The following is a 23150-nucleotide window of genomic DNA, read 5'->3' on the forward strand; positions in this document are numbered from 1 at the left end:
TCCTCAAGACAGATCGAGCTTGCGTCCCTCGAAAAAGACAATAAGGAAATTCCTTTCAACCCCGATACTCCCGATTCATTGCTCGGGGCCAATAAAGCGGGAGTGCGTGATAAATAAAGTAGGATCGCGGGGGGATCGGACCAGGGGCTTACAGCAAAACACTTGCCACGGCTCTTTAGCATTCGTTAATTTTCTTCTGCCAAGTCACCCTCGTAGTTGGTGTGTTCTAATCGCGTATCCCCTTTCGATCGATTCGTTCTTCGAATTCGCAGCTCCACTCGTTTCACGCTCCTACAAACTACGTGCAACCGAGACTTGTTAACTCGAATTTTTGTGATCCAAAAAAAAAAAATGTCTAAAGCTACAGAGATTTTAACTGCTATTTGTCTTTATTCGAATTGGAATCTCTAAAATTGAGATAAAATTAATCCTTATATCAACGTTCCTTCGAGCGGTTTCCTTTCTTTTTCTTGAAAAAGTCGATAAAATCTTGACAACTGAAAGATTTCGGTTCTTAGATTTACCAAGTAACGATTTAAGCGTAACGACGATTTGCTTTAATTAGCCGATATCGATCTAAAGATTGCTCGCGTTTCTTGCTCAAACCGTGTAGATTACTGTCGATCGACCTCTTGATTCCAGTTAAAAAGCGTAACGAGGCGTGCTCTCGACACGCGATGAGCAACCGATCGGCTGAGCAAATCCGATAATTCGCACGAGCCTCGATATCCTTTTTTAATTCCATCATTCGCGAGGCTTTCTCGTATCGTCGAAGCGCATCCGATCGGTTTTCGGTTATTAACGCGTTCATCGCGAATGTGGGTCGTTATCAATCTTTCCGAATAGGATTTCCCATCGAGCTACCACCTCCTCTTCCGCTCTGTCGACGCGGCGAACACACAAAGGATTTTTTTCCTCGCTCATTATTCGCGCTGTTATTACCAGCTAAACGATCCACGTTGATTCGTTTAATCGTCCACGAGATCGATCGCGCTTATTAATCGCATTACACCCATTCGATTCGTTTTATTTCCAGCTACCGACTCGTTCTACGACGTTTAACGTTCTTTGTTCGTTAGCTTTGCCGCATCCTGTTTTCCTTCCAATTTTACGCGAACGTTGTCTCACGGAACAGGAATTTCTTTGGTCTTCTGTCCGTGACTGCGTCGTTGGATTTCCTGTGCTCACGTTTTGTTATCGTTGAACAATTTCTTAAGCTTAAACGTCTGTTGTAAGGTTCGTGAAAAGATAAAACACGTATTTCTATAGTTATACACTAGGAAAGACTAGAAGAAGAGTTATTTTAAGAGACAGATGACTCGATTTTGTTAGATCCTTGAGTTTATTTAAAATTCACAGGGGATACAATTTTATCCATGACGTTCTTCGAAGACTAAATTCGTTCTGTAAAAAGATGGCAATAACAGAAATCTACATTCCAATTAATGAAATTGTACGACTAAACACGATCATAGATACTTAAAAAAATTGATGTCCATCGATCTACGATTATCAAATTCCATAAAGATTTCCAATAAATTACTATTCGTTCCCCTTTTTTTGAGTTAATCGTGCGCTAAAATAGTATTAATAAAAGTCTAAAAAAATTATGTGATCAAACACGACCAATCGACAATTTTACAATTATCTAACGATATTTTATCCTACGTACATGTGGTCCAAAAATGTCTCTTCCAAATGGGAATACCCTTAATTAAACTCTGATCCAAGCAATACCACTTCCACACGTAAATCCCATGGTAAGTCTCTTCAGTCGAGAGTATCTTTCAATAAGAGTTTGCGGCTCTAACAGAGCGATAATAAATATCGTCGGGACAGTGCACGTTAGTGTTCTCTCACGCGATAGTCGCATGCGCGTAAGGGCGAGTGTATTAGTGGGACCAGAGATAGGGGTGGCGTTTCGCTGGTTTCGCACGGTCGAGTTGGACAGGTTATCTCTCTAATCCTATCGTTTTGGTGTACGCTATTCCAGCCTGTGCCGAACTTCCAGGGGCATGAGATTGCATAGATACGGAGGATAGCCCAGAGATTTACCATTCTAATGTATGCGAACGTTAGTTGAATATTCCGCCGAGCCGCTGCCACCGAAACGTGTCTCGAGCTCTCCTTGCCCGCACTTCCACTCTATTTTTTTACTATTTTTCAGGGTTACTCGCTTTGCAGAACTGAGAACGTGCTAAGTTCTCCTTAAACAGGACTCGCCTAATTTTCGGCTCAAAACTCCGGATAAACGTTATTTTTTACTTATTCTGGAAGGTCTGAGAATTTTTTCCTTCATAATTACCCTTAAGCTCGCTATTTACTTTCCTACATTATTATTCTACGTATGTGATGAAATATTCCTACATCGAACTAAATTTAACGTTCTATTCTACTCGATTCCTTTTACGCGTGAATCATGGTCTTGTGTGTCATAAATGAATCTTAGTAGATATATATCAAGGTAGATACGTTACTGGTTCTAAAAATATGAAAATTCGTCTGTATTACGGATATATTTTTAAAAATGAATTTACCGAACACAAGCCAATTTAAATAAAATATCAAATACTATCAAACCTGCGAGGGGTTAAGCAAAACCGTTGATTTCCCATAACTAACAAACATCACTTTTAAGCCTTTTCAACCCCACACACGGTCCCTCTACTTTCCCTACAATCGTCTTCTGTCGGTAGCTACCACAGTTACCCCTATTTTCCATAGAGAGCTTCCGCCATACGATGCGATTCTCTGCTTACGAGTATATGCAGAAATTGCGATTTCAAAGCAGCTAATAGAACAGCAACGATATAACGCAACACTGAAGTAGAACATTTTTTGTTCGCCGATAAAAGCAGCTAAGAGGCGAGCAGGGGAGGAATCAACAGTATGCAGGTGCAGTAATAATGCGTATGAACGCGAAGGAGGGGCTCGCTTCGAGGCTACTTAAATACTTGGTCGTGTGCGTTTAGGCGTGCAGTTTAGTGGGCCGCGGACGGTAGTTAGTATAGGCTTAGAGAGAGGGGAAACAGAGAGTTCTGCTGGTTTCGCACGCTGGGGTTGGGACTGGCTGGCACCAGATTTATCTCTCTACCCCATCGTTTCGGCCTACGTTGTTATGGGGCGCGCCAGAACACCGGAACGCCAGAATGCCAGTGCACCAGGCCTTGTGAAGGGGAGGCTCGAATACCAGTCTGGCTTTTGAACCATCTCTGTTCGATGTGCTGGTAAATGAGTTTTCTTATGTTCCCGTTTATTCAGCCTCTTTGCACGACCGTCTCCTTCTCATGGGAAGCCTTTTCTCTCCCATCCCTTAGGGACACTTCCACCATTCATCGGTTTCTTGCTTGTTTCACGTGTTGGATTATGGTTACAATGGACGCGTATTTGGATGAACCGGAGTTCCGACGAATACGTCAAAAGTGCGACAAATTTTATGAATGTATTGTACGAATCATTCTGCCATAGTGCACCGTTACGAATATACCGTGGACTTTTATATTTTTATAAATACAGAATCACATTGTCTACTGAAAATATAACGAGTACTCTATTTCGGGTATTTTATATCTTTGCATATTATAAAATTCTGTGAATTCTCGTGTCTTTAAATTTCCCGTTAATTCGTAAAAATTCGTAGTTACGAGACTCGACTATCACGATTATGCGACAAACAAGTCTTACCATAAATCATCAAAGTTACCATCAAATCATAAAGTTTAGGAAAATCGCGCTGATCGCAAATATGTTCTCCGATCAGTACACGTCTTTGCAACTTTACATTCTCTCTTTTGTCTAGAAAGTTAGAAAGCAAGGACGGATGACGTAAAGTGTTACTCGATCTCTCGATTAATTAGGAATTTAAATCGCGGCTGATAGGGACACGCATCCTTTCTCTGGAGGAAGTTAGTCTGTTTATGCGCACGACGTAAGAACAAACGCGTATAATCGATCATTCACTGACGTTCACCGGTATAACCTGTCGGTGATCTACGCGCCTGAGGTACACAGGAAGGGGGTTGAAAAGGGGTCGTAGAAGTTCCAACAGTTCCGCGCGTTCAAAGGGGTTGAACTGGCTGGCGCCAGGTTTATCTCTCGTCCCCATCGTCTCGGCCCACGTTGTTATGGGCTGTGCCCAAGTGACACAGAGGGTGGGGGATGAAGTACGAGGGCACCGTAGAAATAGAGTAAATGGAGGGAGACGTGAAACAGAAAGTGTGTAGGAGAAAGCGGAGACGCGAAGGGTGTAAGACGAGAGCGGAAAGAATGCGAGGGTAGAAGGTGAGAGGAAAAAGCGCCGGGCGATCAAATGGGAAGGAGCATTCGGGAAAGTGAAAGGGGAAACTTTTAAGATTCGCTGCTGTCAAGTTAGAACGTTTACACGCCGGTCTATTAGAATATCTCTGGTGAGTAAGCTGCTATTTATTTTTGAAATATCGCAGTCGTTCTTGTAGTTCGAAGTACGATACGGAGAAGCTGTAAAGTCAATCATGGGTGAAATCATCACTTTTTAAATATCAGGACGTTTGCTAGGAATATAAGAAGGCGAGAGTCGGAAACCTTAACGAGAGCTGTACAAAGAAATTTCTATTAGAAAATCTTGCAATGTATTTTTTTCTTTTTGTAGAATATTATAGAACATGTAGAATATAGAATATTGAAACAATTAGTCACAAGTCGCATTTTTTTTATTGCACAGCCCAAGATATTATTCGATATCGCTTCACTGTCGTTTAATTTACAACCTCGCTATATACCAGGAGAGATATATTAAATCCAAGCTATTTACAAATACAAAAAGAATGCTCGGGCGTAGCCACTGTTACCGCAAATGTAACCATTCTGTATTAACCATAAACCACGAACAACGCGGCAAAGATTTAGATACCGATCGATCGATCGCGTAAAAACATTGAATTCGATTCCATGGGTAGACCGCAAGAAGCCGCAGAAAAAGCGGAACGAGAGAAACAAAGGTCTACGAGGAGGACCGCAAAGTGGATGGATACAGCAGCCACTGGGTCGAGAGAGATAGAGGGAAGGGTTGAAACACGATGGAACGCAGGGTAACGTCCGTTGCAGAACAACCTCTGCTTGTCCCTCTGAACCCCTCATCTAGTCCCACCAGTGCAAAAGCATTGTGTCAGAACGTAACAACTCGCGATAGTACGATGCAGCTTCCCATGGGGCACCATTATCCTGATTTAGCAGCGCGCGGCTACGACTCTATTTCCTACGCGCTTCCAGGCTATACGCCCTCCTTTGTCCAGTTTAGCTTTATTTGCGCGAAAAAGAGAGGAAACGCTGCCTGGCCAGTGAATTGACACGTTTGAGAAGCGCCTTCCTTTTACTCTTTCACTCCCCTTCCCTGATGTTCGTCCCAATGCGATTACGTGACACGAAGACGCGCCATTGTACTCTCTGTGCGACGTGAGAGAGCAAACATCTCGACGAGAACCTGCTTTCGATCGTTTTTCTTATGGTTCGATACGGACGAACGAATCTTTCCTCTGTGTTACATAGTGCGCACGTAGCATAATGTTTGTTCATCGAAAAATATATCCACTGTAACCATTAATCATAGACTTAGCGAAATAGACTCATCGTTTCGAGAAGTCGAAGTTTCGAGAATTTGAACATTAATCATGTACTTGGACAGTAAAATCGAGAAACTTAGGAAAAGCGGAGTTGATCGATTTGACTTTCGATGAGAGGTTCGTACATATATATGTGATAGAACTTGCTCATCTTCCATCCACCTAACAAGCACTCTCGATACTTGGATTTGGATTTTGCTCGGATATTTCAGGTGGTACTCCATGGCTGATGGAGAAGGCAGCAGAGTTATTGCGCCAGAGACACGTAAACGGGAGGCATCTTCCGCTCGCGATGCAATTAATGTTGCGGGAGATTGTTCGAGAAGAGACTCACTCGTGACGATGTTTAACTCTAGAGTGGCTCAACAAGCTCCGTATATTTACAAATAGCATCAAGCGTTCCGACCTGAGGGCGTCTTGAATGGGCGTTGCTTGATGACTGATTGTGTTTCTCAATGGCTCTGTGGTTCCCGCAGCGTTACACAATGTCGAAGTCCTGAATATTGGTGCTCCAATGAGCTCCTGATGGTAAATCCAATATTATCTTGCTGGTACTTGAACGCCAGGCGAACGTGTTTTGTACTTATTTATAAAAAACGTTCGCTATCATCTTTGATACTTGGTTTCGCGAGTTTCAATTTCTTCCACTGAAGATCAACCAAGTTTAGTTCCGAGACTAACGATGATCAACCAAAAAGAAAGTAAATAGACAAGATAGAGATCATCGAGTCCGGACAAATACGACTGTTTTATGGAAAATAGCAATGGACTGATGAACACCATGACCCTTGGTCCTTCATACTATAGCGTGGTGGTCGCAAGAATCTCATTTCACGATGCACTTTGTTGAAACGAATCAAGGTTCGGTCTAATTAAAATTCCTTTCTCTTCGTTGCAAGTTCAAAAGTTATATAGCTATCAAGCGATGAAATCGTTTGCGGACGATCGATAGAAATGTAAAGTAAGCTAGTCGAAAATGAGAGAACGGGAAGGGAAGCACAGGGTGAAAACCAGTCGCGCGACCCACCCGGAAACCGAAACGAAAATACACAACCGGTCTGCGTATAGCGACGTTTATATTTGTCAAAGGATATAAAAGCTAAATATTAATCACCGGGGGTGTTCTCCTCCGGTCGGCGTCGATAAATATCGCGGCCACGGAAAATTAATACGCAACGTAGTTGCACTGTTTGAAACGAGTGTTTACGCGGCCAGAGAGTTTCCAGCGGCTTGTACGAGGAGGTGTACATACATACAGAGATATATACAGAGAGAGAGAGAGAGAGAGAGAGAGAGAGACAGAGACAGACAGACAGACAGACAGACAGAGAGACACATTAGGTTGATGCATATGAAATGTTTCTTCGAATAAATCTTTTAATCAGATATAGATTAAGACGTCATTGCCAACGTTTATGTCATCTCCTTGCGACGAATGAATTTATGGGAGTGTGACTTATTCTTTTGAAAATCTATTATTAATTTATATAACGTATTATAGAGATATTATATAGGTATTTACGTAATGAAATTGAAAAATTTACGGAAAATGGAGTCGGTCAGTTTGCAGATAGGACGAGACTTAATGAACGGCATTATCCAAACCCCAAATACATTGAAACTTTAGAGAAACATATTTCATATGTATCGTCCTAGGAGACGTAGAAAGATAGAGTATGCTCTTTGGATTATCGGTTGCGGTAAATGTGGATTACAGGGGATGCTCGTTAAATAACGTGCAACGGTGGTAAATCCGTGCTATGAATAAAGACATGACACATCGTCGCGTGGTTCACCTCCTTATAATCTCTATTCCGCGGGTACATGCGTACCTAGGAATCAGCTGGTGGTTCAGTTGCCACGCCGTGCCGCGCCGCAGGGGTTGCACCGGGGTTATTATTAGGGATTCGAGGTATTAAACGTACTTTGGGGTATCGATCTTCTTATTCAGCTACCCTACGTCATACTTAAATACAATCTTTCGGGAGCTATGTAATCCTCTTAGCGAAGTATTCCTGTGCCTGCCACGCAAGGAATCCTGATAGCGCGCGTGCCATTGTTTCTTATCTCAACTGATTACGATGCTTGCGCATACGTAACAGGAATCGTTGGGGCGAGAGAAATGGAAAATCGTGGGTACACGACCTAACGAGATATTCTGCTAATCCACTTAGCAGAATACTCACCTATTAACCACCGTGTGTTTCCTTCGAATTTTCCTTCGCTCGTGACACCAGGGACCTATTGTCCGCACATCTTTCGATCGCGGTGGATTTAACGAAGGTTCGGAAGCAAGAAAGTACATAGATATAATTTAGTCCCGAGTTAGTCGGTCAAACCGCTGTATTATAAAAAAATAGCTAAATTATACTTATAATATATTATTTATATTTTATATATATCTGGAAGGTTTTTGTTAAAATCGTGTTTAACGATAGCCTACGTTTAACGTTACTAAGTGTCCCTGTAATTCACGAATGTACAATTAAAATTCACTAAATTCGCTAAATTTTCATCTATCGATTAATTCGAAATTCCATAGACGACAGATTCCGGGATGAATCGACTTTTTCACGAGCAGCGACCGAAGGAACGCCGCAAACGGTGCTTGATTAGCAATTAATACGCGGCCGGCCGATCGATCCATCGATTAACGAAACCGATTTAATCAGCGCCCCGGAACACGACTGACCAGTCCTATTAATTAGCGGAATAATCGGATCACAGGGAATTACGTGTTAACCGTCCTCCTCCCAGCCTGTATTACTTTCGATAATAGGCTCCATTACCGTCTGTGCTACTGATCCGTTACTAATGTCAGCAAGTCCGGCACCGACTGTCGTTCGAGAACAACAGAACACGAGAGAGACAGAGGAATCATCCAACGAGGGCCACGCTCGTGGCATCGACGGAAATTAATTCACTGATAAGTCGTGTGTGACGCGATCGAATTAATTTGCGGCTTTCGTACAGCACCGGATTAATTATCATCGCGAGGAAACCTCGTCTCATTGGCTCCACAGAAATGTTATTCGACGTGATCTCGTTTCCTCGCGAAATTCCTTCGACCACACGATGTTCCGAGTTATTACGCCGTTAATTGTAACGTCGATCGCGAATCCGTATCGTTCGGTAAGCAATATTATTATATTATTATACCACGCGTTACTGAATTTCTTAGAACGATTAAAATAAGATGTACTTCATCGACTAGAAAATTTCCAACGACTTAGGCGAAAGATACAGTGTAATATTTTGCAAAAATTAAATATTATGATATATATATATTTTGATATACTCGGAGTATACGCTGAATCGCTAATTTTGATTTTTCGAATAACACGAAGCAGACTGCATCGTCCCGTCAACGCTTTCTATTTTCTGCCAGTTAATCTTTTCTTAGATTCTTCGGTTTATAAAAGATTGCATCCGGTTTATTTTCGATTCTTCAGGCAGACGTTTCTTTAAAATATCGCTACGTTGATTTCGCGTATAAGAAAGCAAAGATACATAAATTATACGAATAACGATACGAATAACATTCGCAAATACTTTCTGTTTATTACCCGCATGTCCAACATTGACTTCCACACTTTTAGATCATTCTGTTCATCCGGTTGTGTCCTCTTTGAACAGTTAGAAAGGCAGAAATCCTACCAGAGCTTTCATTAAAGTCAAAGTTTCAACCACTGCTTTGACGAGGACAAACTTTCTCTAACTGAGAGATATTTCAAGGATCTCTCGAGGAGTTCCTTTTTTCATAGCAATGAAAGCGAATGGGAACTTACCGTAGAACCAGCACTGTTTGTCGCCGAAACGGGGCCTGAGGAACGTGTATTGAGGTTGAGGCGGAAGATGATCGAGAAGGGCGGCCAAACCGGCGACTAGAAGGGGGCCACCCCAAGCGTAGCAGGCGTATACGCGTAGTCGGAGGGTCTCTTGGCCTTTCTCCAAGCTCGCTGGTCTCAGGTCTCTGCAAGAAGAAGAAAAAAGAATGGTCAGTGGGGGCGAGCACAAGCCACGAAACACGAGATCGTCCTGTGCACTTAAACGGAACGCGAACAATAAAACACTCCGGCAATCCCGCGCTACAGTTTCGCGTGGAAGGAGAAAAGAAGAGAGGAGTTCCATTAGAATCGGCGGAAGTTAAAGTTTCACGGAACGCTATTTCGGGAGACGGATGGTCTCGCGTTTTGCGTAATCAGTATTGAAAAATGGACGCGGGCATGATGATCGCTTCTTTGTTTTAGATCTTTGTCTGCCCATTTGGCACGGAAGATGAACTTATAGAGAAAATATAGCGGGATTACAAAAATTAGTCAGGAATTAATATCGATATAGTCATTCATGAAAATCTTCGTACATTCTATAGAAAGGTAATTTTTATTAAAATAGAACGCTACGAAAGTTCGCTGCGAAGTTATTGCGTTTCGTTTCGCGATGATTAACCGTAAAAAAATATTTTGTTACATACTATAATTGTTATACACTATACGATGCTTTAATTAAATGGAAATAACTTTTACAGAGCATTCTAAAAGCTTCTATATTCCTAAAACAATGGTTATCGGGACATGGCACTTTAATTTACGACCTCGCTATAGTACTTCCATGACTAGAACACTACAGGTCGCAGATATCTTCGATCTCCAACACATGATAAAAAAAAGACAATTGCAGTTCGAATGCAATTTCGTAGCACCGATAGAACGAAATACACGTTCAGATCTCGAAGTGTATTGCACTCTATCCTTCAGCAGAAAAACTGTCATCGAAATAGATTTATCGTCGGAACGGGCACTCGTTCGACAAAGGGCCTCGAGAAAGGTAATCTACATACGTTTCAACGAGCACAAACAAGCCTCTAGAGAGGTAAACGGAGCAATCGACGGAGCAGAAGGGTGAAAAACTACCGGCACACTGTTCGATGGGGTGATGGCCGAAACAATTACCTTAGATGCAATTAATGCATAGTCCGCATTCCTGGCTATCGAATGCAGGCACCGAGACCTTTTTTCGAAAGGGCTTGCTGCAGAGCAAATCGCGCTAGTTTCGCGCTAGTTTCGTCCCGAGTTTGCTAGCAAAGTTTCCCGACCATTAGCATCTCCGATGCGTGTGTGTACGTTCCTGAATGTTATTATGCAATCTACACAGACCTCCCTGTGTTTCTCTGGTACGTTCAACTTCGATAGATCGCCGTTACGCTGTTTCGTTCGTTAAACTGCCTCCTAAGCAGTTAACAATTACAAGCTGCACTTTTATACGCGGTATAGAAGCGATATAGCGAGGTAAAATCGGTCAGTGGCTAGAGCTTACAGGTTTTAGGGACCGAAATAAATAATTTGAGCACTGCGTCATATACGCAACACCACATCAATTGCCAAACCAGTCGAAATGATTCAGATTGTTAGAATTTAATCTTAAAGTTAAGATAAATAATCTGTGGAAGACACAATGTTTATGTTGAAATAATACTAGGTGATATTTATTAAACAGAATTACAGAATCAAATGTATTTAAAATATAAGTGAGTGATATGACATAATTAAGAAAGTGTGCAGGTAAAGAATTTATGGATCGTTGACAGTTGGCCAGTCACTCTCACACTGGCTGTACGCAGTGACCCATGGTCCCTTAAAAGATCTTCAACCCCACTCTCTAAACAGTAGTGAGTATGACCTGTGTAAGTGTCCTGTTCAAATGCCTGTGTAGGTATCTGTATAAGATTATTTGTGCCTATGTGTGTAATATCGTTGTATTCCAACACAGATATTTCGTTTTCTCAATTACCGAAGCCAAATATTTTTGATAATACTGATATCTGCTTGTGTCGAGACAGAAACATGATTACATACACATACCGATTTATTTTCGACATATCATTAGATTCTAATTAACTATGTACAACATATTTAGCTACATATCGAAGGTATAATAGGTTTAGCCACGTACATACTGTTGGCTATAAGTATTAGGTTGTCCGAAAAGTTTCTTTCGTTTTATAAAGAAATAATAGACGCACAATGTTTTTCGTTTTATATCATTTTGTCGAATTACGTGCGGTCCATTTTGTTCTGTTGAGATGAAGGCGTACTGTTGTAAAAAGCACGTTTGCGAAAGAAAGACACTTTTCGGACAACCTGATATTATGACTCGATCAACGATGATAGAAATTCGTGTCAAAAAATTAATGCAAATGCCTGTGGGATAGCTGCAACTAGATCAATCGCTGCTCCTACTCAACGTTTTACTTTGCGACTTCGCTATATCGCTTCCGCTTATAATACCAACCGATGTTGGGTCAAGAGTTTGCACAGGCTAGAAATTTTGCAGCCACCGCGGAGCCAGTCGAAAAGTCTACGAAATGAAATGCAATAAGGAGCAGAGAGCACTGGCAAAAGGGCTGGCAAAATTCCAGGGAAAAATGAAAGTCGACAGAATGATGAGACGCGCAATAAAAAGGATGTCGGCTGGTAGCGTAGGACGTCGTGGTCCGAGAATGACTATCGTTTGCACGTCTGGCTGTGTCTTCCGTTCTTCTCGTTCGAATATAGTCAACGAATTCATCGCGAGAACGACGATATAATCGACTGTGACGAATGACGACACGCGACTCATAGAAGGGAAAAGGACTCGATCGTGAAACGATTAACTGGTTCATTAAGATTTTCAATTTTTAACGGTCGCTTGTTCAATGACCTGCCTTCTCCTATTAGGCGTCGGTTAATCTTTTCCCACGGAAATAACGAACGGTAAACGTGTTTCTGCTTTGGCTTTTTGTGGATTCGAACGAAGAGTCGATCTTCGTGTCCCGAAGAGTTATGAAACATAACGGAAATCACGTCGAGTCTAATGAAAAACCTGAAACAGGACGGAAGCGCTAAATTTTATATAAACAAGTTATAAGATATACGAGCAGTAAATGAGCCTCCCGGAAGTTAAACCGATCTCGCTATTTTTCATTACAGCAAAGCTGTGATATAATCAAAACGATCTAATTTCCTAATTTCATTACATAAGAATGTACTTTCAATTCTCAAGAAACAAATGATCTAACACGTAATAAGATGATTCACGTCGGAAGGTGATATAAATGATGGTAAACTCCGAGGTAAACTTAAAAACAGGAGACGTATTTTTGTTAAATTCACCACGTGAAAAATAACACAGAAAATACGTGTTTGTGCTTGCGTTAAACCTAGAAACGGGGACACAGTTACAGCGAAGGGAAGCCCAATTATTAGCGGAACCACGGAATAACAGGGTCACTTGCAAATTTATCAGCGCGAGGGCTTATTAACGAGACTTGAAAATAATTAAATTCGGACGCGCGACCCCGATATCACGAGCAATGACTATGGAAACGACGAGACTCCGTCATTGTCTGGCTAGTTTAACGTCGCTATAACAACAAACCCCTGTACAGTGAATTGGAAGGGGTTGACCCAACACGGCGCTTTAGCACCAGGGGTTGTTACTCGTAAATCGCACCCTATCTGAACCGACGTTACTACGGATATGGCAAATGTCGGGCGTAACGACGTGGCTCTATTGTCAAAAAGTGAAAATTCAAATAAAACGAGCTGGGACAAGCGAGACGCACCGGTGGTGCCAGTCGGACTGCGCTGCTTGAAACGCGTCCATTCGATTATGCGTTATTTTACCTCTCGATTCTCGATTGGCTTTCTCCACTGGATATACGGAGCCGACTTGATTACACGAGCTCGTTAATGTAACGTGGTATAGACTACCAGTCGATTGTCGTAAGTTTCGCTCGCGGTCGTGTACACCATGCAGCGAGATGCAATCGTATTATTTCGCTAATTACTTTTACGATTATTTCCTTAATCGTCGACTCGATTATAGTATAGTAACACGGGCGTCGTGTCGCACCTTGTGAAATAAGAGTAGGAAGAGTGACGCCACGCGATTCGATGTCTCGTCGCGAAAGGACGACGAAGAGGTGAGAGAAAACTGGAGATATTAATTCCTGGTGGCACGGCTCATTTCCGAGAACGCTAATTAGCCGTCACCGCGGTCGTTGCGCGCGATTAGTTGCCTCTCGTCCGGTCGGAAGAGAAAGTTTGCCGCATAGGAAGAAGAGGGTGGGTTTTCGCGTCTCGCTTCGATGTCTGTGCGGCGCCACGATAATTTTCCACCCCTGGCCGGCGGTCGTGTCCCGCTGAAAATGGAACGAAATGGAGCGAACTGCTGCCAGGGACGCCGAGGGAAAACGCATTAAATATTGCTGTCGAGAAAATTAGGGAGCTGTTACCCTGCTCGTAGGGATACACGTATATAGCATCGTTTCTTTTTCACTCTTTCCTTCGATTGTACCCCTAAAACGCGCATGATAAATATTTTTACGGTTGTCGCTGTGTTTCCGGATATGGATGGGGTTGAAAAGTATAGGTTACACATCGGTGTCTTCATACACGATGCAGGCAATTTGCGAACGACGACATCTTCTCTGACAAAGAGGATTATTGCGCAGCTCTTCTTCGTGCTCTCGAAAGTATAACCCATTGTCGGAGCACGGAAGAGATAAAGGTTATTTTTGTAATAATGGATTCGCCGGAGAAGGGTTCCCATTCGAACCGGACGAACGGCTTCTCTCTTCCTTTTCTCTCTCTGCGTTGCTCTCGATGAAATATACGTATTCTATTATCGCAGCGCGAGCACACGAGACACGGAGAAGGAGAATGGTGGAGCGAATCGGCTTAATCCTGACAAAGGACTCGTCGGAATAGCTTCTTTTAATTGTATCCTGTCACTGTGACTATTTATCGTTCGGTATTTGCGAACGGAAAAAAAGGGGAAGGCCAGTCGTAAAGGGCCGCGGAGCCATTAAGCCTTTGTACACGAATCGCCTTGCCTTGTGGCTGTAGTTAAACCGTCGACGGCTTGAAGTTATTAAAAGTATCCGAGAGAGAGAGAGAGAGAGAGAGAGATCATTGACGACGACGAACGCGTACAGCGAATACAAACACGGTAGAACGTCCAATATTCGCACGAATAGGGAGACAAAAATGTTTTCTGTATTCGAAGCGGCAGTCGTCACGCCACTTTGCGCCATTCAAATCTCTCGTCGAAACCCACTTGCTCGTCCATTCACCAGCGAACGACAGCTTTATCTCCGCGGAATAAAAGTCACGAAATAAAAGAATTTCGTAGAATTACAAACCAACGTCTCGGTTTCTTGCTGTTTTTGTCTACCGGTTGTCGCGAGTTCTTGTGTATCTGCGAAGCGCACGCCGTCGACTTTATACGCGGCCGACCTAAACGTCGCCGACTGTCTCCGAGGCCATGAACGTGCTAGCCCTATATTTATCTGTCCGATATGGTAATTATACGGACGGCAATTAGCGGCGGTGGCAGTTAGAGGTAAAGGCCCGCTTGGCAGACGGTATCACGCCATGGTTCGCGGAGAATACGGAACGGGAAGAAGCGAGGTCGTTACGCGGAGTCACGATGTACGAGCAAGATATTATTTATCTTGGCCGCGGTACGCGTAAACGCGGGAAAAAGTCACAGTTTCTGTGGAAAAAGTTAGACGACTTCTTTACGTCATACCGCGCTGCTTCTTATGGTTAAGGGACAGATATCTTGGCAATTTTTGTGCACCTTGCACGCACGCAATCTCGAAAATACAATTTATTATACTGTTTTTCTTCAAACGGACGTGATATCACATTTGTATGTTCTCTGGATCGATATCGAACGATCTCGGACGAGCTTTTAATTACATACGAGCGACCTCGAATGATCTTTATAACCAGCGAAACAGCCACAAGTGTCGAGAAGTCGTTTATTCCTCAATTTCGAATCATGATTTTTTAGCGACAGAAGATAGTACATATCGTCGTGGTACGATAATAATTGCTTCGCTTCAAACCGGCTAAACGGGGATAAAATTGGTTTGTCCACGAAACTGTATCCCTGGTGGATAAACCAATTTTATTCCCGGATGATTTTCAACGAAACCGCACGCGGAACAGCCAGAAGGGGAAAGTTCTCGGAAAGAAGATCAAGAATGATAATCCGCGACATTCGGAGGGGTGTCACGCGGGGAATCCGGCAAATGTTGCGTAGGAACGATAGTGCCCCAAAAGTTCGTCCCCCGGCGGAACGTATGGAAAGCCGAGACCCGCTTTATTGAAAAGTTTCGGGAGACGCGGTTAAGTGCGAGAGAAGTTGGTGTCATCGACCCGCGAGAATTTCTCACTTCCGAACTGCGGCAGCTCCCGCTGCTACCCTGTCAATTTATCTATCCGAGACGGTTGTATTTGCTCGTTTATCCCAGGACGATCGATCCTCCAGCATCGACCAGACCTGTCGATCCCTATAACCATGGCCATTTGCTCGTGTCCCTTGATTTATCGTCGTCACCGATTTCATGCTGAAGCAACGATTAATTATCACGAATATATGTTCTTATTGTCGCTAATTAGCCTGCAACGCGATTGCACGCGTGTTAGTAATGAATTATAGCATATGATGTTAGGGCGAACAAGTACCATCGATAAAATCGGGTACAACGATCACGATATATATGCGTTAGATCGATTGTGAATTTTATCCAGACCGGAAACACCGCACAAAGAAAATTTTCGCGCTTGAACTTCTTGTGTCTTGATAAGTCGATCTAAAGATCAACTGGACGTGATCTACGATCTATAATTTGGAATGTAGACAAAAATGTTTGACCTTTGAAAATTCAAAAGCTACGAAAAATGTTAATTATTAGCGAGAACAAATCTATCGATATCTGTTAATTAATAATTTTGAATTAACTGGTCTTTCTTTTTTAAGATATTAGACTTTGTTCGTGGTTTGATATACAGGGTGGTTGGTAACTGGTGGTACAAGCGGAAAGGGGGTGAATCTACGCGAAAAAAGAAGTCGAAAATATAGAATACAAATTTCTTTTTTTAATTTTTTTTTAATTTTTCCATCGAGACAACGATCTACAGTGAGATCCGTTATAAATTACCGCACGCGTACCGAGCGAAAAATCAAAGTCGATTTTCTCGAAAACAAAGCCTCAAACGAAAAATTTTTATTCTATATTTTCGACTTCCTTTTTCGCGTAGAATCACCCCCTTTCCGCTTGTACCACCAGTTACCAACCACCCTGTATACAATGCGTAAAAACAAACAAGAAAAAGATGACGGTATTATCTTAATTAAATAACGGTAAATTTGCTTGACGAGATCCTAGAACCAATTAAACTCGTTGCAGCAAACCCCAATATATTATATCTCGGTTGATCAGATGCACATTCGAAGATCGGTTTCACGAGAACCGGTAATTCGAGATTCATCGATCATCCAATTAACCGTTCATGATCCCGATAGCGATATTATCGATGGCAAAGGATAGGTCATTTTCTTAAATCGCTTTCGACTATCGCTAACATTTATACATTTCAAAAGTTGCATTGCCTCGATCTGTCGGTTGGTGATCATCGTGTTTTTAACCTCTCAACGACAGAGGCCACGCTTGAAAAACAAGTAGACCGGCAGAAGGACGACGTTAAAGCGGCGCAAAGAGAGGCGAAGAGCGGCTCGAGAAAAGAGCAGCTAACGAACGAACGGACGTTAATTAGACGCAATAACCGACGATCGCGACAATTACAGAGTGACCTGGCTCACTCGTCGTCGAGGTAACGTCGATGAGAATATAAATTCCGATACAAAGTCCAAAGGCTGCGCAACTACATCGGCACTTGCTCTGACGTTTCTCGGTTTCTGCATAATCAATATCGTACTTTCGGAATTAGACATCGATTACGGACGAGGAAGATAACGACCTGGGGTTCGCCACTTTCACCCCCTGTAACACGGTTCTAACTGTCCTCCACGACCCCTGTTCAACTCCGTTTTCACCCCTTTCCGCGATGGCTTAACGCAATTCCGTGGAGTAATTCAAGACGAACAGATAGGAACATAGCAAACCGAGAGGGTAATGACGTCTGGCTCGCGCAGAATTTTCAATATACCGCCGTTACGTCGCCGAAGCGATTACGGCAATTAGAGAGCGAAAGGGTTATTCGCTGTAGACGATGGAAAAGCCTGGGGAAATAATTCATGCGGCACACGTGGCCCTCTCACACGGAATTCTTCTGAAGTTTCCCGATGGAATCGGCCTAGACCATGGGAAACACTGTAGCGGGCAAGTCTTTTTTCTTGGTATCTTCAACTACTTTACTGTAGGTCATATTCAACCTCATATGAAATTTATCGTGTTTCGAGGAAAGAATAAAAAGTACCTTCACGGTATCCTTCGGTGAGCTATGTATGTGAGTTACTTGTTTGGGGTAAGTTAACAGGTTGTTATGGAAACTAAATCGTAGGGTACGTTGTTTTCATACTTATACAGTTTTTACCTCGTGCATTTTTATTCCAGCCATTTACGTTTATTCTTTATTTTGTAATAGAAAATCGAAAGACACAGGTCGAGTTTCTTTCTGAGAAATTAATATATTTAAAGACTTGGTGAATTATTATAAGCCAGATATTACAAGGTTTCCTCGAGCGACTAGAACTAGGATATAGTCGCACGATTTTGTACGTTTACATCCCACGTTTGTTTGTTTATGTTCTATCTTCGTTTATTTAAGCGAAATTTTCGATGTTTTTAAAACAATCAAATTACCATTCAAAACATCGTCTCCCGTATCCTTGATGAATCCCACTCGTTCGTAGAATTTAGTTATTTTCACTAAAAGCATCGATATCAGAAAGAAGAGCAGCGATTTATAACACGTCCTAAAGCAAACGTTACGCTAGGTCGAGGTTAGATCTAGGTTAGTCACTCTGCGTGGTAGACACGCTGGAAATTGAAAGTGTCAGAATCTTTTCATTGCCTCGATAAAGTCGAGTTGTGGCCACGGTGCGCGGCCACCGTACGTGTTATCGGTCTATCAGGGTCGAAACAGCTACGGCTGAGAGTTCACGTGTCGTTATCGAGTCTCGCGTGCCACACGAACAGTCTTGCAGCTCCTTTTCCCGTGGTAACTTTGCCTTCGTCCTTTGCAGCTGTTGCAAAGAAAAGGTAGGAGGCGTGCCGGAACTCGACCATCGCGAGAACTTTCATTAGCCGTGAACGAGAGGAACGTTCGATGACTACGAAATTTCCTGCAGAAACTTCTCCTTTGGTATATCCTTTGCTCCAACATACTCAAGTACGTACTCCCTTCTTAATTTCATTCTTCAAAGTGATTCTTGAACGCGTCTAAAATTCAGTTGCCAATTAAAATCGTCACGATCCTCTTAATCGTAGCGCCGTTCGACCATAAGAATAAGCACGATCGATTGGTCAGATCGTATCGTGTCCCGAGAAGCAACCGAAGCGTGCGCCCGAGAGGAATGCGCGTCCTTGACGTAACTGGTTCGAGGAATGCCGTTGCATAATCGACGGGAAACCACCGGAGGTGGAAAGATTGACGTAGGTATGGAGCAGTTCTCGAGGAACAACTGCCGGCCTTGAGGCTTGATAGACGTTCGACCGCTTTAAAAACACGGGAACGGATAGAGAAGTGAATTAGTTTACACGGTACGTTGGTCTCTGGTTGAACGAAAGATAGAAAAATCGGAAAAAAGTACGGTGAGATGGTGCGGATGGTGATAACGCGGTGTGATCGTTGCACAGAGGGTTTGCAAGAAGTGTCACGAAGACGAGGGCGAGCAAGGACGCGAGTCATTTCGTTGAGATAGTAGTGAGAAGTTGTCAGGTGTTTGTTGACGCGGATAACCGAACGACAACAGAGCAGACGGGAAAGACGTGGCAAAGGGAAGAGGACACGGGTCGCACGTACGTAGACGAGAGGGTGGTGAAGTCGCTAATGGAGGAAAAACAGAAGGGACCAGAAGGAAAACAAACAGGAGGGTTACGAAGAGGACAAGCTATCGAGGCATGCCGCTCTTCGAGATGTAGCCCCGTCGAGGGGTAACGAAGAGTGACTCGTTCTTGCGACACACTCCATCCTGGATGACGAAACGTCACCTCGCCTAAAACTGGCCGGAGGGTTGGATATTCAAAACACCCGCCGCGACAATATTGATCCACTTAGCGGTTTAGAAAAAAGCTCGCAGACAAGTTCTCCTCAAGGTAGGGTGCGCTATATTGGGGAAAAATCAGCCACGATGATTACTCGGTATTGGATGTCGTTTGACTAAAGGGACGAGAAACCGAAATGTCATCCCCTGTAACTACGACGAGGGTGAGAATCGATTCGGTGTCATTTTCTCGTGGAAAGATTCGAGAGGAATCGATCACAGTGCGACGATTTTTGCTGGTTCGGATACGAAGGGGAAAAAACATCCGCGTTTACGACGTTCCAACGAAATGGACCACCCACTTTTTTTTGGTCCTCTCTTTCACAGTTCCGGGTAATACGGTGTATTTTTTGCCATATAATGGAAATCGAACGGGTATCCGATAATTGTCGGATTATCTCGGTTCACGGGCAGATATTTCAATTAATTCATTAACAGTTCTCGCTGCGCATATAAACAACCCGCGGATTTAATTAATCCCCACAATGCCGTCGACGATATTTATTGTGTCGCGCGCGTCCCCGCCGCAGTTTTCAATAAAGCGGCGTCATTATAAATCAAATTTCCTCGGACGGTAACGTGCACGTGGACTCACAATGCGTGCACACCGCCGGCAAACAAGGAAAACAATAATGTCCGCGCATGGAGAAACTTAATATTTTGAAATACACCGTTCGTAATACGGCGAACAACCAGCCAAACCTGAGCAACAAACTCGTAAACGGAAACCGTGTTCGTGCCGATAATCCACACGCTCTCTCGTCGTTAATTAATTTCCGTTTCTCCTTTCTTTTTCTCCTCGTTCATTCATGACCGAGAGTCAAAGACTCGGATCAAGGGGAGAGAGAAAAAAGGAAGCGGAAATCAGCTTTCATTCGCGAGCGCAAAAGGACAACGTTCGTCGTCGGCGGGAGTCTGTCGCGTCACCCCTCACGCGCCTCGATATAATTCCAGAAGAAGAGGGTGAGACTCACGCTTTCGACCCCAGACACCCCTTTTTCTTTTTTCAAAGCTTCTCTCGAGACGGTTCGGCTCGTCTCGCTGTTCTTCTTGCCCCTCCTTCTCTCTTGCTGTTCTCCTGTCTTTCGTTTTCTACCGTCGCGAATCCTTTCCAGGTGTTAGCTGTTTAAACGTTGTCACGCGTAAAAGGAGCTGGCTGAAGGGTAACCAAGCAGACAGGAAGAAAGGAAGGAAGAAAATGAATAGTGGAACGCACTCGAGGGGGTGCTCTCGATTGTTTGGTGGTTCCACGAGTGGTTATCTGCAAATGAAGGGCAAAACGCGGAACTGTAGGGAAGTCTACGAGAGTGGTCGCCAGGAGAAATTGCAGCGACATTAAAGTTTATACCGGAAGGAAACAGGCAAACAGAGAGTTGGAACGGGTCACATGGTGGTTGTGGTGGTGGTTTTCTAGATTCTCAGATTTCTTGCTATAAAAATTGATTGAATTCTTCGAGTCATTTTCACAATAAGCGTATCTTACACTCGACTGACAGCTGTAAATTTAGTCACGTCGTTTGTAAATTCGACCGTAATGTAGGACGAATTAAAATGTCATAGGCAGAAGAAACTTGGAGAAAGATCGAAGATAAAATCGAGAACCAACTGGGACAAAGAAAATTCGATGTTTAAGAGGGACATGTTCGATTTCCGGGCAAACGTTTGCATCGGATGGAAACAAATTTCCGAGTTGACAGAGTGGTAGCAGACGGGAGATTTTTCTCGGAGATTGAACGACACGGAAGAATCGTTACACTCGGAAACTTCGAATCCCCTAGATATCTAGATGACGGTCCTGCCAGATAAATATCCACGAAGCTGTGGAAATTTTTTACGATCATTTATCCCGAGTATCGCGCATTCGTTTCGCATGCTACATTTCTCACGGCGTCTCGGCAAAGAACGGTCCCCCTTCGTCCTCTGTCGCTGCGCGATTTTCGTACCGAAAGCTGAGCGTCGTCGCGCAAAGTCCGTACGTCATATCTGCCAGCCCATGATCCGAATCCTCTCCATCTTCCAAATCCTCAGGACGAATCGTTCACTTTAATAACGCCGCGAATTTATCAGGATAATCCTCGCTTCGACGTGCATCTTCCGAAATAACGTCTTTTTATTGGCTGCACGTGTTCCGAGTGGTACATCCAATGATTTCGCATTGTTCACGATCGTCTACTAATTCTACTTGAGGCAACAGAATTGATATGCGAACAAGCATTGTAGAAATCGTTTCACCATTACTTTCCAAATTATTCGTTAATAAATTCATGTTTTCTTATACAACGATTAGAATGAAGATAAAATTTTCGTTATTGGTAAGAAGAGTCATATGTCTACAAATTGAATTGAAACGAAGACCAAGTAATCGAGATCTGAGCTTTCAATTCACGTATCGACTCTGGCCTTCGTGATTATCATGATCTTTTAACGCTATTGGAATTTATAGAGGCGCTTTGCGAATATATTAATTCGTTTAATTTAATATACTATTAGGACCTATACATGAAATGAATAACAATTAATAAAAGCGCATCACGTCTGGACAGGCCATTAACCGCGTCACGCATTGTATGGAAACCACGTGACTCAAAATCCATCGAACCTAGTCTCTATATTTACATTAACCACGTAGTCTATTTAACATTGAACAGCTATATATCGTATGTTAAGCGTATAAATATCACATTTAACATTTATAACTTTCAATTTACAATAAACGACAGAAAGCAAAGCCGAAACCAAAATCCCGATTTTCTTCGAAACCTAATAGTCCACCGACGAATTCTCGTCTAAACCGAAACTATGCAATCGGATCGATACTCGGAAAACTGTCAATCGAATTCTGGCCAAGCGACGATGGGCCGAAACCGCAAATCCGCAAGACTGACGTAGTCCGAATCGGACGACGTCGAAGGAAGCTCTTTGACGTCGGACTGTGTACGGAAGCGGCATTCAGCCCTTCGACACCATTTACCGAGGCGATAGCGTCGATAAATGGCCATTAGTCCGCCATGTTCACCCACAAAACCGAAATGCACGCGTGCCATTGATAGACCGGAAGCCGATTTTCACCGACAGTTAAGCTCGAACACCAAGTTTTCGGCACGGAAAATCGTCGACGGTCGATCGACGTTTAGTTCGACCTGGAATGGCTCAATCGAGGGTGTAATTGCTCTCTTCTGTCTGGTATGTATCCCTTAGATGTTGCGTTTTATTCGATATATGTATAATTTGCAAAAAGATATTATTCCTGGAAAGAAAGAAACAGTATTGCGAGATTTTGTCTTTGAAAAGAATATCGTATAGAATCTGTTGTTTCAATGAAAAAGTTTTACGGTGCCTACATGCGAGACACGTCGATCCATAATCTATTTTCAAAGGAAATTATTCTTTGAAGAGGAAAGAAAAGTTGTAAAATTGTCTTTTTTCGAAAGAAATCTTATCTGCGATCTGTTGCCCCAACAAAATGTGTACAGGAGCCAAACACACGAAGCA

At 43.0% G+C, this 23150-nt stretch overlaps 1 protein-coding gene across 1 annotated transcript in view; it reads right to left on the bottom strand.

Moving 5' to 3' along the window:
* The window catches only part of LOC117205899 (probable G-protein coupled receptor Mth-like 1), a 153925-nt gene that overhangs the window by 24497 nt on the left and 106278 nt on the right, over window positions 1–23150 (bottom strand). The window contains exon 5 of the mRNA XM_033444726.1: window positions 9386–9570. Within this exon, the coding sequence (XP_033300617.1) occupies window positions 9386–9570 (185 nt within the window). The remainder of the gene's footprint in view (window positions 1–9385; window positions 9571–23150) is intronic.

The sequence above is a fragment of the Bombus bifarius genome, unplaced genomic scaffold (assembly GCF_011952205.1).
Source record: "Bombus bifarius isolate JDL3187 unplaced genomic scaffold, Bbif_JDL3187 scf7180000007996, whole genome shotgun sequence".
NCBI classification, from domain to species: domain Eukaryota; kingdom Metazoa; phylum Arthropoda; class Insecta; order Hymenoptera; family Apidae; genus Bombus; species Bombus bifarius.